This window comes from Monodelphis domestica, chromosome 5 (genome assembly GCF_027887165.1).
Source record: "Monodelphis domestica isolate mMonDom1 chromosome 5, mMonDom1.pri, whole genome shotgun sequence".
Lineage (NCBI taxonomy): Eukaryota > Metazoa > Chordata > Mammalia > Didelphimorphia > Didelphidae > Monodelphis > Monodelphis domestica.
Genome location: NC_077231.1, coordinates 313,338,178 through 313,355,822, shown reverse-complemented (window position 1 = coordinate 313,355,822; position 17,645 = coordinate 313,338,178). Strand labels below are relative to the sequence as shown.

At 41.5% G+C, this 17,645-nt stretch overlaps 1 protein-coding gene across 2 annotated transcripts in view; it reads left to right on the top strand.

Moving 5' to 3' along the window:
• KLHL7 (kelch like family member 7) overlaps positions 1-17,645 on the top strand; it is a 50,500-nt gene that overhangs the window by 16,955 nt on the left and 15,900 nt on the right. For both annotated transcript variants that reach the window (XM_001363458.3, XM_007505378.3), the window contains 5 exons: positions 55-148; positions 538-662; positions 3,100-3,275; positions 4,055-4,229; positions 15,629-15,771. In XM_001363458.3, coding sequence (XP_001363495.1) covers positions 55-148; positions 538-662; positions 3,100-3,275; positions 4,055-4,229; positions 15,629-15,771 — 713 coding nt within the window. The remainder of the gene's footprint in view (positions 1-54; positions 149-537; positions 663-3,099; positions 3,276-4,054; positions 4,230-15,628; positions 15,772-17,645) is intronic.

The following is a 17,645-nucleotide window of genomic DNA, read 5'->3' as shown; positions in this document are numbered from 1 at the left end:
CAGGGCTTGTGAGACGGGGGGATCACTGGGCATGCTTGTCCCTTCTCTTTTTAGCCAACATGCTGGAATCAAAGTCTTTTGAAGTCGAGCTCAAAGATGCTGAGCCAGACATCATTGAGCAGCTGGTGGAGTTTGCTTACACTGCCCGGTAGGTGAAGAAAGAACGTGTTCCCCTTGCACGACAACCAGACGGCCTAGACCCCGGGCTATGGCTGAGCTCCTCACTAGATTTCTTTGTGAGATGGCTCAGGGGGCAAGCACTGAAAGGACCTGCCCTCCAGGTAGAGGGGCTCAAGGAGGGGAGGGCAGAATGACTTTTTGCTCCAGAAAAACTGACCTGAGCTTGGTGTCAGGGAAGCAACAGGAGGACAGAGAGAATGCTTCGGCACCTCCAGTGTCGTAGGGCCCAAATAAAGCAATGCTCAGTGTTCACAAATTCAAATGTTGGATTGAATTGAAGCCTCCCTGGGGAAGGCCCTTAAATGGTGCAAGTGGCTTACAGAAAACCAGTGGTAACTTGGGGTGTTGTGTCTGCAGGATCTCCGTGAATAGTAATAATGTTCAGTCTCTGTTGGATGCTGCCAACCAGTATCAGATTGAACCTGTGAAGAAGATGTGTGTGGATTTTTTAAAAGAACAGGTTGATGCTTCCAACTGTCTTGGTAAGGAAATGGGACCCTGTTAGGAGTCAGCACCTTTTCGGGACAGTTTGAATTTGGCCCTTGTCCCCTAGAATTGATTTTTACGTAGTGAAGGGGAAAGACTGAATTTATAGGTAGGTAGGGGACCTGGATTCAAAAACATCTACAACTTGCTAGTTGTAGACTCTGGACAAGCCATTCCATGTCTCTAGGCCTTCCTCAGTTTCTTCATTTGTCAAATAAGAGGTTTGGACCAAGTGGCTTCCAAGTTCCCTTTTTACTCTAAATCTTCACTCAAGGACATGTTTTTAATGGGCTGTACAAAACCCAAGACATCCTGTGAGCATGTGAGCCTATTTAATGCAGGGCATCAGATCATTCACTTCACTGCTGCGCTCTTGTCACTAAATCACCATTTCTGTCAACCTGTTACGAACAGGTTTTCCCTGGGCTTTCTAATGAAGGGGACATTCCAGGGGGTCTGGCACAGGATTCTGTATCTTGTGGCTCCTCGTGTATCCTTTTGTAACGGGCAGTGCCAGACTGATAGTGGGAGGGAGAAAACCGTGAGGGATAGCAGAATAATCCCAGTTCACGTCCTCTAGCCCTTGTTCTTTCTCTGTGCCCTCACTACAACCTGGAAGGCATAAAGGCCACACCAGTGTTCCGATCTCTGTTTGCAAGACAGAGAAGAGGCGCTGTATGAAGGCTGAGAAGTTCTTGTCTTTTGCTGGCACCCCTGTGAGTAATGAGCTACAGGACTTGGAATGTTACTTTCTCCTGGCCTTCATTGCCTCATCTAAAAGATCATTGTAACATTCTGAGATTCAATTTAGCAAACATTTATTAAGTGGCTACTATATTTAAGATGCCAGAGATACAAAAACAAACATGAAACCATTTGTATACTCTAGGAGCTCTTTTCTAATGAGAGGAGCAACATGAGCACAAGAAAAGAAATTCAAAATATATAGAGGATTGGTTGATTTAGAGGAAAATATCTGTGGAAAGGAAAAAATATTCCTGATCTCTGATGTCATCTCCATGTGAATTAGGGTCCAAAGTCCTCCACCTTCATTTGTTGGTGATCACCTCTCCTTCCTCTCTCATCACTATACTATACAGTTTTATACTATAGAGACTATACAGTTTATTAACAGTGTAGCAAACAATACAACAAAGACAAATAAGTATTTACAAAGTATCATCTGTGAGAAAGGTCACAGCCAATCACTGTTAGCCATTATTGCAACTGCTGACTTCTCAATTCTGGAAGCACAGTCCCACCTTTTAGGTCTCCCATGTTACCAGTTAAAGGTTTTTCCCAAGTATTTTCTTCATTTTCTTTCCAAGATGAACGTTAATAGTTCTCTCAGGAAAGAGGCTCTCTCTGTACCTTGCTCAGTCTCTCTCCAGCCAAGACAGTCACAGCGGAAACAAAAAAGCTAACCATAAAGAATGACAAGATTCGGCTGCCTCCTAAAGATACAGTAATTCTCAGTCTGTAATGCTATTGAAGGTGGTGTTACTGTCATGTAAAGTAATTTCAAAATGGAGAGAGAGCGAATAGTTGTGAGTATTGGCCAAGAAAGACCTTGTAGAAGAGGCAGTTACAGATCTGGGCTTTTGAGGGATTATCCCCCAGAATGAGGAGAACAGAATCTGTGAAAGTGAAAGAGAGCAGCTACATGGGAAGGACTTGACATGGTAGCCTGAGAAATCTTAGATGGATGATGATTTTCTTCTCATACAAATAGTCTGAAAAATCTTATGAGCTCAAATCATTTAAAGAGACCATCGCCCAGGGTCCTTTGTAGTTCACTCCTAAAATATTAGCGGAAAGTTAGAAGGCCACTACACGGCATGTAAATTGTATTGAGAAGGGGATAGTATATCGTTTTCTGTTTTAATCCTTCCTCAGTTTTCAGTAGGTAGCAAGGGGTTACAAGAATGGCATGGATACATTAAATCCGTTTTATTTCAACTAAAGTCCTCTCTGTTAGAATGCAAGCTCTTTGAGGGCAGGGATCGTTTTGGTGTTTTTTTGATGTCCTCAGGACATAGCACAGTACCTAGAACATGGCATGTTCTTGTTGGTAGATTAATAAATGCTTTTTTTATTTGAAAATAATCTTTAAAAATAGAGGGTTTTTTCTTTTATTGAATCTTTTCTTAGAAATATTAATAAATAACAAAGGGAATTAAAGGGAATCTATATGTTCTCATCCCATCTCTGCATGTATGTCCCTTGTAGGATTAAACCTAGGATTTATTATCTGTCTAATTAAATCTAAGTTGTTTTTTAGTATGAGCTTAAAGCATCTTAAAAAAAAATTTCTCCCCTTTTGTTTGGAAAAATGGAAATTTTCATTTAATTTTCCTTAAGCTACTGTCTCTCTGTTTCTGAATGTAGTTCATCGGCTATTCTTTTCTTTTTAATTTTCCTGCTAATGTATAGGTATAAGTGTTCTAGCTGAGTGCCTTGACTGCCCTGAACTGAAGGCCACAGCAGATGACTTTATTCATCAGCATTTCACTGAAGTTTACAAAACGGATGAATTCCTACAACTTGACGTTAAACGTGTAACTCACCTCCTGAACCAGGACACACTGACTGTGAGAGCAGAGGATCAGGTGAGGCTGATCTAAGAATCACCTCATTTGTGGAGGGGAGGAAGGGTCCTGGGCAATGACTTGGGGGGCCTTTTCCACCAAATCCCCCACCAAAACAGGCATCAGATTTTGAAATCTGAATAAGATGAGCCTGTGGAAAAGAAGAGATTGAGGAGATTGGTGCTGTTGCAGTGGTCTCACAGGGAAGGTAGTCCAAAGGCATGGAAGTGGGGAAGAAATAAGTGGGGAAAGACTAAGGTTGACTAGAAGGCCTGATTAGTGAGACCATCTGGTACAGACTTACAAAAGAATCTGTTCTTTTCCCAGTGCCGTTTGTCTGCATGGTTGATAGAATAATGAACTTAAGAGTCAGTAAAACTTGAATTCAAATCTTGCCTCAGACCTTTAATGACCTGGTTGTGATCCTGACTTCACCATTTGCATCTTCCATTGACTCTTCTGTAAAACTGGGAGAATAGTAGCTTCTGTGGCCCAGGCTTGTGGTGAGGATCAAAAGAGAGAACCTACGTCCAGTGCTTTGTCCACCTTGAGAAGCTCTGCAGGGACTCAGATTAGACCCAGAAACTTGAAGGTTTACCGAGCACTTTCCTCATAGCCACCTGAGGTGAAAAGGTGACAGTGCCCGTTCCACAAGACCCCGAGAGAGGGTCACAGGGCTGGAATGTGTCCGTGCCAGGAGCCAGGGAGAGTCCCTAGCGGGAAGCTCACTTCTGGGCAGGAGATAGCGCAGCCACAGCTGAACACTGACTCGGCTTCATCCTTGCTCTTTTGGGTTTCAGGTGTACGACGCTGCAGTCAGGTGGCTGAAATATGATGAACCCAACCGGCAGTCGTTCATGGTTGACATTCTTGCTAAAGTCAGATTTCCTCTCATATCAAAGAATTTCTTAAGTAAAACAGTACAAGCTGAACCACTCATTCAGGATAACCCCGAGTGCCTTAAAATGGTGATAAGTAAGTAAGTTGCCTTCATATCCATCTATAAGCGAAGCCATTTAACCAGATTGTTCTTCTCTGCATTCAACAAATATTGATTAAAGGTCAACCCAAAGCTGGCCCGCAAGGAGCTTACTGTCTAACGGAGAGGAATGGCTTGTACATATTCATAACAAGTATAGATCACAGTGGGAGGGGAAAGTGCTTGGTGAGGTCCAAGGACAGGAAGATTGCTCTTGGCTAGTGGGGGCCAGGGCATGTCGTTGGGGGAAGTGGAATCTGAGAAAGATCTTGGAGGATGGGCCAAAAATTAGATTGGCTGTTGGGAAGACTGTCACAGATAGAGGGGAGAGAGTGATCAAAGGCCTGGAGATTGGGGAAGTATGGGTGGAAAATGGCCCAATTGGGCTGGAAGGTAGATTACTGTGTGAAGAGAATGAGTAAAGGCTGGGGCCAGGAGGGCCTTGATCCCAGATGAAGGAAATGAGACTTCCTCCTTCATAGCAGCAGCCCCTGAAGGTCTTTGTACAATGGAGTGTTCTGATCAGAGTTCCTTTTTAGGCATATCTATTATGGCTCTAAAATTCTCCAGCTGCCAAGTAAAACAGTTGTTCTCGGCAGAGCTCCAAGCCAAAGGGTCTTGTTCCCCTCCAACAAATAGGATCCCAGACCTAGAACCCCTACCTTCTCCAAAGTACAGCTTTTAGAATTGGAAGGACCTCCATGAACTGATTCGGAGTGAAATCAGCAGAACCAGGAGAACATGGGACACAGGAACTGAAATATTGTGGGCGATCCAATGTAATCGACTTTGCTAATAGCAATGCAATGACCCAGGACTACTCTGAGGGACTTATGAGAAAGAATGATGTCCCCAGCTAGAGAAAGAACTGTGGGAGGAGAAATGCAGAAGAAAACATGCAGTTTATCACTTGTTTATATGGGTATAGGATTGGGGGTTTGGGTTTTTAAAAATGACTCTATTACAAAAATGAAAAATATGGAAATGGGTTCTGAGGGATAATACATGTATAACCCAGTGCAATTGCTTGTCAGCTCTGGGAGTGGGGAGGGAAGAGGGGAGAGAGACAACAAGAATCATGTAACCATGGAAAAAAAATAAAATAAAAAATAAAACAACAAAGTACAGCTTTTATACCCTTCATTGACTAGCCCTGTCCTCATATGCCTGGTCAATCCAAGTATCAGTGCATTGTCTCATTGGTGCATTCCAGACTCTTGGTATGCCCCTTGGTCTCATTGCACCAACCAGCCCATCTATACCCAATCCTCAAGATATCCACTAGGCATCCTAGCAATGGGCTCTAAACTGATGCGGTTGGATGTTAGGCCAAGCTTCTTGTCCGGGTATGCCTGGCATGGGTCATGAGGAGGAATACAGAGCAGAGGGGCTCTTAATAAATCTTAGGTCGTTCCACCGAAGCTTGTGACCCCTAGGTGGAGGCCTCCTTCAAGCTATGCTGACAAGTTAAAAAGATTAACATTAGAGAAAAACTCTCACTGAAGGAAAGAATCTACTCAACTATAATTACTTGCTTTTGATTTGTCCCTATTCATATCAAATAAGAACTCTCCCTATGGAATCATTTTAAACTAGATAATATTGATGAGAACTAATCGTAGGGATAAAATTAGTTATTTAAGATGGGCAGGGGTCTATTAAAATAGGGTAGGGGTCACCTGATTTCTTATACTGTCTAGTACAGAGTGGATAGGACAGACAGAAGGATGAAAAGATGATTGGTGGGGAGAACATTTAAGTGGCAGTGGGAGTCTGAGCTAAGCTGTGAGCAGTGTGAGTGGAGAGAAGAAAACAAAGAAAAGGAGGAAGGAGAGACTACCTTGAGGCTTCGATTCTCAGCCCAGAGTATGGGACATAGAGTTGCCCAACTAAAGAAGTCAGGAGGAAGAACTGAGCCATCTCTATTCTGGACATGCTGTGTTTGAAGAGGAGAGCCCTCACGTGATGCTAATCTGTACCTTCATTTGGGGAATCGTTTGCAGGAAAGTGGTAGTGGGAGAGGGAGAAAGAGAAGAAAGTTAATAAATGGACCTATGGGCATGTCTGCATTTAGGGAGGGAAGTAAGGTGAAGAAGCAAGAAGAAGATAAAGAAGATGTGATAAAATGGAAAGAAACCAGAGTGGTGACATATGATAGACACCAAAGCAAGTTGTTAAGGGTAAATTTTAGGGTTGAGACTGAATACATTTTTTAGTTGGTCACCAGAGATTTAAATTATAAGTCCCAATGAAATACTCAAGTCAGAATGGAATTTTATTGTGGTTTATTTACAATAGAAGGAAGAAATTAAGAATGAGGGAGAGAGAGAGAGAGAAAGGGAAGAAGATCTGCTCCAGCCTGATCTGAGCCAGGGGGAGTTCAGAGGCCTCAGCCAACGGGCCTTGCCAGAAAATTAAATCTAGCTCCACTTCCAGCCTGTAATATTTAAGGGACTGAAGGGGTACAAGGATAAAGGAAGGTTTTGTAACAAGTAATGGAGGGGTTGAAGGGAGAGAGGGAATATGACTGCTGGTGAGGTAAAAGGAGGAAGATGCCACCTGCTGAGAGGCGATTGATGAAAAATGGGGTTCCCAAGAAATGGGCCAACTAAGATAGCCTGAGGGATGGCTTCTCTATTGATTGATGTGGAAGATATCCTAGAGCAGATAAGCACAAACCCTCCTGAAGGACAAGCCTTCCCCAGACCAAGGTCTCCTGGCAGGGGTCCAATAAGGACCGTTTATGGTTGAATGGCTGTCCATAGATTCAGCTCCCTCTATATTCCCCTGAAATGATAGTCCTCTTATCTGACAGTGGTTATTTAAATAAAGATGAATTTAATAACAAGTTTGGATTGGGAGTTATCAGGGAAGAGGGAATCAGGATTTCCCTAGATTGGGTTTGAGTCTCTCTCAGCTTCTGAGCTGAGGCCAGGCCTCACAGTCTGGTGGAGGGTTTCTTTTATTCCTGTCTATGCTATATCTATGCTGGCTTTCTTAAGTTCAAAGTCTTTAGCAGTAGACAGCAAGAGGAAGAAATGGTTCTGACCTTCAGAGCCCCTAAAGACCAGTCTTACAATTCAAACTGCTCCCCTTCAATACTTTTGTTCGATGACACAATCACAGGAATCCAGGTAGAGCTCACAGTTGGAGAGACCCAGGAATAGAGGGACTTCTATCCAGAGATAGGGAGAGAGGTTCCTTCCAGTCTGAGGGCCAGGAGAGAGAGCCATGAGACCAACTGTCACTCCCAGAAGCCCTTCTCCCCACCAATTATCATTCTTGCCAGTATCTTCTCTCTAACATTCCAATTGCTGTTTGTTTCACCTGAGTGGCAGAAAGTCCAAAACTTGCTTTAGTTTTCCTTTCCACAAGCCACGAGGTCTCCTCCAAGATGAGGGGCCTCCTTGGAGGCTAGTGCCTCCAGAAAGAGCCAAGGAAAAGGAGAGTCAGCCTTAACACTCACCACGTGGTCATCTAGGGGAAGCAGTCTGAGGTCCCATGCTCCTCCAAGTCCAGTTCCACCGATAAAGTCCCTCTCACAGGAAGTCACGCAAAATATAATGGCAGTTCTTTACATCACTTCCTGCGTCTCAAATGTACCAATGGTGGCTTAAATTTGGCTTTGGACAGCCCAGGGGGTCAGTCAGTTGTTTCTGATTTGTCACTTGCTAGCACACATGGGTCATAGACCTGCCTCCCTCACAGTTAATCCTTAAGTGGAGTGTCTGCACTCCTGGTTGCTAAAAGTCTAAAGATTAAGCAGGGTGGAATAAATCTAAAAATTTACAATCCCCCCGATGATGATTGGGAGATTAGTATCCCCAATTGATCACTAAACATAATCATCTTGTACCTCTCAATCTTCTAACTACAGGTGCATACAAAATTTTACCTTCTAAGAGGAAACCACAATAGTTAGAGATAAGAGGGAAATAGAAGGGAAAGAGACAGCGTTTTGCTGGGTGCATTGACAAAAACCAATTAGGGGGAAGTCCCCTTTTGGCATACAAGTACACATTCAAAATAAATGTTCAGTCAACCTTCAGTTCAATCAACCACACCCAAAGTTCATTCTGGATCTTCTTGATGTGTAGTGTAGGTTTTTCAGGCATCTTTCTGCAAACAGTTCATCCTCTGGATTTTAGGAGTTAGCAAGCTTCTTTCCTTGAAGATCTTTCTTAAACAAAAATTTTCAATCTTGGATTTTATTAAAATACAAAGTATAGTAATTAAAAGTGGGTTTGACAAATATAAGAATTAAAAAAAATTTTTGTTGTCACCGTTTATAAAAAATAACTAACTTCTTAAGTCAAAATGAATGTTCGCTTTTATTTATAGCAAGGTAGAGATATTAAAGTGAGAAATATAGGAAAGAGGTAGGAAAAAATTGCCTAGTTACAAATACCCTAAGTCATAATCCTAGTGCCTTGTGAACTGTCTTATTTAGTAACTTACTAAATGTTAAGGAGGAGTACTTTTAGTTCTTGATTAATCAACTCAAAATAGACAAAGGGAAAAAAATAACATCCTTTCACAACAGAGTATCAAGCTTCTGAAGGATATGGGAAATAATTTCTAGTGCTAATTAGAAACTAAGAAGAATGAGAAAACTCCATTAGATAGGCTGACTTGAAGGTCTCTTTAGGTCATTTCAGAGTTGTTACAGGTGTGCACAGAATTCAGAAGACCGTATTGAAAGGAGGAATGCTGAGTCATCTAATGGTCCACTCTGGGGGCACTGTGGATGAAAAGAGAGTATACCCAGGCCTTTTTAGAATAAAGGAGTCATTAGTATTTTAACAGTCAAAGGGGAAGGAGCCTGTGGAGAGGGAGTGATTAAAGACACACAATAAAAGGGGACAGCTGATGGAGTGAAGAGGGTGCAGTAAAACTGGTAAAAGATGACATCTCCTCTAAGCGGGAAAAGTTGACCATTGGAGATGTAGAGATAAATAAGTCAAAAACTCACAGAGGAACTTTCTTATCTCCTAATAGAGTGGGAGCAGAGGCTTTCTGCAGAGATTGAGAATATGGGAGTGGAGCTGAGGGATGTGAGGAGAGTGAGAGAAATTTTGGCTCACAATTCATCTCAACATAAAATAGAGTCTGAAGATGTTTAAAGGAGCCTTCATTTCTCAGGGTCATAATGTCCTCAAGTGGCAGTCCAACTCCTGGGAGCAGGAGCAGAGAAAGTAGAAAGCTAGACTAGAAAGAAGCCCTGGATACCAGCCCAGAGGAACAAATCAATGTGAGCCTCTAGCAAGAAGTACCAGAGTCAGGCTTAGAGAGGTTCAAATCTGGCCTCAGACACTTCCTAACTGTGTGACCCTGGGCAAGTCACTTAACCCCCATTGCCTAGCCCTTATTGCTCTTCTGCCTTGGAACCAATACATAGTATTGACTCCAAGATGGAAGGTAAGGGTTTTTAATTTGTTCACTTTCTAATTTTTTAATTTGCAAGCCCAATTCATTGACCTCTTCCCTCTCTAATTTATTAATATGTGAACTTAAGGATATAAATTTCCCCCTAAGTACTGCTTTAGCTGTATCCTATAGATTTTGAAAGGATGTCTCCTCATTGTCATTTTTTTTCAATGAAATTATTGTTTCTATGATTTGTTCTTTAACTGATTTTGGAGAATTGTATTATTTAATTTCCAATTAATTTTTGATTTGCTTCTCCAGGGGTTAAAAATAAAAAAAGAAGTACCAGACTATAGGGTCAGAAACTCAAGCCCTTATAGCCTATTTTTTCCCATTTGAAGAAGAAAACACTACCACTGGTAGCAATAATATAGGCTCATTTCTGGCTTCTGGACTTTGAAAAGTACATTAGAATGTGGAATGAAGTGATAAAATTACTATGGAATTATGCTGTTCATTACTACAGCTGTGTTCCCACTCTGGATCTTGTTTCTTTGCAGGATCCCTCAGAACTTACCTCCAGTTCATGTATAGCAAGGTTTTGTGGTGAAAACAGCTTCCATTGCATGATTGTGATATTTTTTGGTAAAAATGTATGGTCTTCCTGCTTTCTTGCTCAGCCTCCAAATAGTAGGGATACTAAAAGAGCTAATTTTTGTAATAGGTCAAATATCTAATTCATGAAGCTGACTTCAAGGAGAAGTCTTCATTTTTTTTTGATTGTGAAAAGATTATACCTAAATTTGCTCTTAGAATTTATTAGTCTCTCTCTGGGAATGAAGAGCATTTTTCATTATGACTTCCTTGGATTTTCCTTATATCATTATATCAATCAGAATATCTAACTCTTTTATAGTAGATCATAATCATAATATTGTTGTTCCTGTGTACAATGGTTCTGCTCACTTCACTCTGCATCATTTCATATAGTTCTTCCTAGATTTTTCTGAAACCCTCACCCTTGTCATTTCTTATAGCACAATAGTAGGCCATTTTAATTTTATACCATAATCTGTTCAGTAGTTCTCCAGTTGGTGGGGATCTCCTCAATTTCTAATTCTTTTCCATGGCAAAAATAGCTGCTATAAATATTTTTGTACAGATAGGTCTTTTTTGTCAACCTCTTTGGGATACCGAAGGAGTAGTGGCATTGGGATGTCAAAGAATATGCCCAGTTTTGTAATCCTTTGGGGATAGTTCCAAATTTTTCTCCAGATTTCTCTAGAGCAGTTGGAAAAGTTCAAACACACTAGTGTCTCTGCTTTTCCACATCCTCTTTAGCATTTGTCATTTTCCTTTTTCTCTCATCTTAGCCAATTTGATATTTATGAGGTGGTACCTCAGAGTTGTTTTAATTTGTATTTCTCTAATCAGTAGTGATGTAGATAGAGCATTTTTTCCCCACAGGATTATAGATAGCTTTGATTTCTTCTTCTGAAAACTGCCTGTTTATATCCTTTGATCATTTATCAAGTGGAGAATGGCTCTTAATTTTATAAATTTGACTCAGTTTCTTTAATTTGAGAAGTGAGAACTTTATCAGAGAAACTGCCTATAAAATTTTTGATATTATTTCATTGTCTATGGTACCTTTTAGCAAAATGTAATTTTTCTGATTACCTTAAGGAAAAAAAAAAAAACCTTTCCTTCTTCCTGTGTCAAGGAAGCTCATCCCCTCCCCCTCCTGAGAGTAACTTTACCCGTCTATCAAACATTCCTGAGATACCACAGTTGTACCAGGGTTGCATCGGTGTACGTTCCCTGTGCATCAATAAAAGTGAAGGTTTGGAGGAGAATCGGGAGAGTACCATGTGGGAACCATGAAGAGAAGAGAGAGAGCAGGCTAGGCACCACGCGGTCAGGTTACTTATAGGAACGTTGTCTAACTCTTCCAATAAACTTTATAAAATATATATCTGGGTAGAATTATTAGTTTAAGACACTAAAAGTATGAGTTCCAAGGTAGAACAGCAAGGGCTAGGCAATTTAGACTAAGTGGTTTGCCTAGAATTACATGGCTAGGAAGTGCCTGAGGCCAAATTTCAACCTAAAACCTCTCATCTCCAGGCCTAACTCTATCCACTGAGCCACCCAGCTGCTCCCCTGATTATCTCTTTTAATTAGGTCTATTTTTTCTTATGCTTTGTCTGAGATCATGATAGCCACCTCTGATGCCTTTTTTTTCCTTAAATTAAAAAAAAATTTTTTTCCCTCTACCATCCTTACTTCAGCTGAAGCCTAATAGATTCTGCTCTAACCCCTTATTTCAAAACTATGTCTTTCTATTTCAAGCGTGTCTTTTGTAAACAGCATATTATTGCATTCTGGTTTCTAATCTATTCTGCTATTTGTTTCTATTTTATGGGTGAGTTCATTCCATTCACAGCTATGATTACTGTGTATTTCCTTTCATCCTGTTTTCTTCTCTGTATTTTTCCCTTTTCCCCCTGTCCCTCTTCAAAAGATTTTTGTTTCTTACCACTGCCTCTCTTAATCCACTCTCCTTTTTTTTTTATCACATCCACTCCCCTCCACATGCACACTTTCCATTATCCCATTCCCCTCTTCCCTCCTTGATGGGTAAGATAGACTTCTGTACCCAACAGATGTGTGGGTGTGAGATTCAAGCTTTGCCTGCCACCTCCTCCCATACTCCTCTCTACTGTAAACATTTTTCCTTGTGCTCCTCTTTTATGTGAGATAATTTCCCCCAGTATTCCTAAGGAGAAATCTTTTCATTGCATAGACCCCAAATTTTTGTATCTGCCAATAAATAAGCTAGATAATGAATAGCCTAATTAGGCCATTGTCTAGGATTCTTCAATAGATGTTTCACCCTTACAGTCTTTATAGTACTCAATTTTTGCCAGCCCTCTAAGGAAATGAGCAAACTGCGAGCTCATTGTTGGCTTCAGAAAATTTGAAGTTTGCCTCCTGATATAGTCACTAGTATGCATTTATTAAGTACCTACTTTATGTCAGAGACTGTGCTAGATGCTGAAGATACAGATACAAAAAGTACAACTATCTCCACTTTCAAAAAACTTCTTTTCTGATAGATGGAGTAATACATTTACATGTAATTAAGCTATTCATTTAACACAAATTGTGGTCTGAAGGATTTTTTTGCCTCTGTAACCTTCCAATCAGGAGACTTTTCTTTCTGGTTAGCATTTAAGAGATTAGCTTTTTTGTTTTTCTTTTGCTTCAAATACTTCTTGATGAAGTAACATGTGTCAGTTCCATCAACAGATGTATATTATGAACTTACTATGGCCAGTAAATACTTGAGGTCATCTTTGTTTTTTCCTTAAATGAGTATTATGAGTCAGTCCTGTACCATTTGGTCTGAGTGCCCACAAGATGCTTTGTACATCATCATTAGATATGCCATCATGTTTTTAAGGGCTTCTAGGCTTTAAGAAGCATTGTGTAGCATTTCTTGGCACTCTCATCGGGCCATTACAATTTTCTTGAGGTTGGCTCATTTAGAAGAAAGAGCATTACTTAATTGCTCAAATTAAATGATGCTCATTTGCAGAAGGATGTGGACCTTTTCAGAGGATGCTTTCTCAGCTCTTTGGATGATTGTTCTCTTCATCAATGTATTTGAAACTTTGATTACAAGAAGATGTTCATCTTAAAGGATAAAGATCAAGAGTTGGGGCCATCATATTCAATAGCTTTAAATACACTGTATCAGTAAGTTGTTTTTGTTGTTTTTTATATGGATAGTTTTCAAATTCTTTCTCCTGGAAGGCACCATAATATGGTAGCAGGCAGATTTGAAATCATCAGAAGACATGGGTCCAAGTCCCAACTTAGTGCTTTGTGACTTTGCTAGTTGCTTTATCTCATCAAATGAAGAGGTTGGACTAGATGAATTCTGGAGTCCCTTCCATCTTGAAACCTGATATCAACTTGCTTTTTTTCACTCCTTACTATTATTTTGAGAGATGCAGGAGAAATATTTTGCCCAAACAATCTCTTCTCCCATTCCAAAGCTGCCAACAAGTGTCTTTAAAGTGCAGTATTTGCCAAAGGGTTGAATTAGAGGAGCTGCTATTTCCCACTGCCTGGAGCAGCGTGGTAAGAGGAATGAGTCAACAGCCTTCTGTTTCTGCCCTCTTGCTTATCCCTCTGCCTCCTCCTTTATCTGCCTTTCCCCATACCCCACCGGCTAGGGGTACAGCAAGACTACACCCTTATCAAAGCCAAAGCAGATTGACAACAAGTACACCAAGCAAGGAGTATGGCAAGGAGGCCACTCTGGCCCCATCAGTAGTGTCACTGAAACTGGACAAGATGGGACCCATGACTAGCTAGCTGATGGCTCTGAAAGGCCATACCTTCTTCCACTAGAGGAGCAGATGAGAGGGAAATGTGGAGGCACATTGCATATGAAGATGTGCTCCTGGGAGAAAACCAGGTGAAAGCATTTGGGTGAAGATCAACAGAGGTTGAAATGGAGAGGATATCCACATCAGAATAAGCTGCTCCAAGCCTGAAAGCTCACTCGTCCCCACCAACCCCAGCCAAGGTTTCTGTCATTTCTACCCCCAGAAGCAAGTGCCTTTTGGTTGCTTTGGAGCAGATGCCAGAGTTGGTTCCTCTGCTGGCAAGTACTCTCCTTTAGGTTGAGATCAAGCTTCAGTACATGTCACACGGCTGCACTGGAGGCTGCTGAAGGGTAGAAATGATGGAAGCTTTTGGGAGAAGTGAACGTTCAGTTTGGGATTTGTTACAGAGAAGGTTAAAACCAGGAAGAGTGTGATATGTTCCCAAGATATCAGATATAGCTTAGGAGGGATCCCATAGACTGAAACACTGGGGAACTCTGCCCAGGAAAGAATATGAAACAATTAGGAATGGAATCAGGATGACACAAAGAAACAATTCTGATTTTAAAAGGGGTGGGGGGGTGGGTAGGACGAGCCAATATAATAAAAAGGGGTGGTGGTGTCTAAAGAAGCTAATGTGGACAGGAATTGGAGGCAACAGCATGTCATAGGATGAACTAAAAAAAGTCCACAAGATGTACTTTGGTCAAAATAGTTTTACAGATGTCAAAAGTCAGAATGATCTGAGATCACTGAGGAAAGCTAAGGGCCATAATCATGAGGGAGCCCTTGGGATTTCTTAGGAAAAAAGTCAAAGAAGGAATAAGATTGTGGTTCAGAGTAGATGGTTGAGGCCAGCAGGCATGGAAAGCAGATGGAGGTGCTTACATCTTGCTTTGCATCTCTTTGCCCAAGAATCATGGCTGATAGAAAATTAATACCTGAAATGAGCAGTAGATACTAGGAATATCTTGCCATCTCTTCTTTGCTCACCAGACCTGACCACTTCCCAAGATTCTCAAAGAACTGACCTAGGATTACTTAGTCACTTTTTGCAGTCTTTGGAAGATTGTGGGAAACAAATGAAGAGGTCATGTTCTATGAGGATCAGTTAAAGGAATGGTGCTTGTTGGGCCTAGAGAAGATTTGGGGGGATGTGATTTGAAGGACTGTCATGTAAAAGGCAAGATAGGGTAGAAGCTTCAGTGAGGCAAGTTCAGATTTTATGAATGAAAAAACTTCCTGACAATCAGAGCTATTCATAAGTGGCATGGGCTGTTGGCTTGGGATGTCACAGGCGACCACCGTACATGCACCCCATTCAGCCCTCATAGATATTTCAATCCAAGGGTTGGATGCGTGCTTTGTGGTGATACAGGCAGTCTTAATCTTATTCCAGGTTGGACTAGAAGGCTCCTGAGGGATCTCCCAACTTAGTCTGGGGTTCAGAGAAAGGAAAATTCCCAAGGCTATTGGCAGCAGATCATAATCCCCCACATTCCTTTGGTTTTAGAGGAAAACTATTTAGAAGTTAATGCAAGGAAATAGAATGTTCTAGGTGTGGATTTGGGTTTTCAAAGGGATCAAATATCTGATATTATTAGAAATAATTTGCTCTCTCCCTATAGGTGGAATGAGATACCATCTACTTTCCCCAGAGGACAGAGAAGAATTGGTAGAAGGCACACGGCCTCGAAGGAAAAAACATGAGTATCGGATTGCCCTGTTTGGAGGATCCCAGCCCCAGTCCTGTAGATATTTCAATCCAAAGGTAACAGAATTTTCTTCCCTTTCATCCAGAGCCTCGGTGCAAAGCAGATAACTGTAGGCATCTGAGTGAATGAATGAGTTAATTTCTCCAAATCTTTATTCTTTTTTTTCATTGATGTTTTCATCTGTACTTACAGCTGTGTTTGCCCCAAATAAAGAATAAGAGATTGACTGGGTGTGGGGGAGACCATTGGCTCCCCCTTTTGCAGTCTCTTGATGGGAGCATTAGCTAGAGTCTGTCCTTCCAGAGTATTTCTCTCGGGTTGCAGTCACAGTGTCTGGCCCCATCTACAGCCAATAAAACTGATTGGGAATTATTGCCAAATAGTAAACCAGACTTTTTTTCTCCCCCACCCTCCCCCCAACTCTACTCTCCTGTAGAGATCAGTTGATAGGCAGGATTTCGGAATTATTCTCTCTCCATGACCTCCAGCACGAGTAGCAAAGTCGGTTTCTTCTAGTAGTGACATGCGAGGTACCTTCAGCGCTAAGCAGTCCATCTCCCTCAGGCCCTGAGAAGTTGACCCTGTGACACCTGGCCTCCCCCACCCCTTCTCCCAGAGCACAACCGGCAGGCTCCAGCCAGTTATATTTGCAGTGCCTCTCCACACTCTCAAAGCCTTCGGAAAGGACTGTTTGGGGACGTTACCGTGCAGGAAAATGATACATGAGATTTGGAGGGGTTTTTAGTGATGATGAGGGGTTTGGAGAAAAAATAAAGCTGCCTACAGCCCACTGGTTTTGTTTTTCTATTTCATCAGACCACTAATATCCACTGTCCCAATTCCAATGTGAATAAACCTGCTGGAAATAATTACATCCCTGTAGGATTAGAGGACCTATCGGTGAAGCTTCTCTTTATTAACAACCAAAAGGCCAAGGACCCTGCTGACATCTCATTTCAGGTAGAAAGAACATTTATGAATCAAGTAAAAATCATAAAAGGCTAGTACTGGAAGGGACGCTAGAAAGGCTCCTTTTTGCAGACGAGAGAAGTTCTGTCTTTGCTCAAGTTATCCACCAGTTCACTGGCATGAAGAACCCCAATCTGGCTCCACCTCGGGACAGAATGCTGCTTAGCATGAGGCTATCCCGCCGGGGAGCGAGGAGGACAGGGGATGTGGAGTTGTGCAAGGCGAATAAAACTGAAAATGTTAGATGGGATGAGATTTGAATTGTCTAGTGTTCACTAATTCCTTTGTTCAATTGGAAAGAAATAGCCATCATCCACAGTCCTGGCTTTGTGAGGGAACATCTTCAAGGCTTCCCGAGACAGTGTTTTCCTTGGCAACTTATAAGAAGAATATCTTTCTACTCCCCCACATGCCATTAGGCTCAAGTACTCTCTATCCTTGGAAGAAAGAAACTCATCATTGAGCCTCCGATCACTGACAAAGAACCCACAAACTCTCAGCCTTAGTCCTGCTTCCCTTGAATCACAGAGGACTAGAATCCCTTTGTGCTTGTCCAAAGCAGCCACTTTTCTTGCATCATTTTTTGAATACTCACATCCTGAATAGTTTTTATTTTTATCATCTTTTGTTAGTTGAGTGTGATTTCTTGAAATGTCAGTGGTTAAATTTATCCAGGTTCCTCTCTTCAGTAATGAAAAAGTTCATTTCACAACAGATCACTAAAAAGAATGTTCCAAAGCACAAGGTACAGAAGAGAGCGCTCTAAAGCCCGAAAGGATCTCAGAGTATTTCATTTTATAGGTGAGGAAACTGAGGCTCGGTGAGGTGAAACCTGGCCCAGGGCCACAAGGGGTGTCAATATCTGAGGCGAGATTTGATGCTTGTTCTCTAACTGGCTTTATTTTACAAGATGTCTCTTAAGGAGGCTGCTCAGCTAGATCTATGCTCTAATAAATAGAAG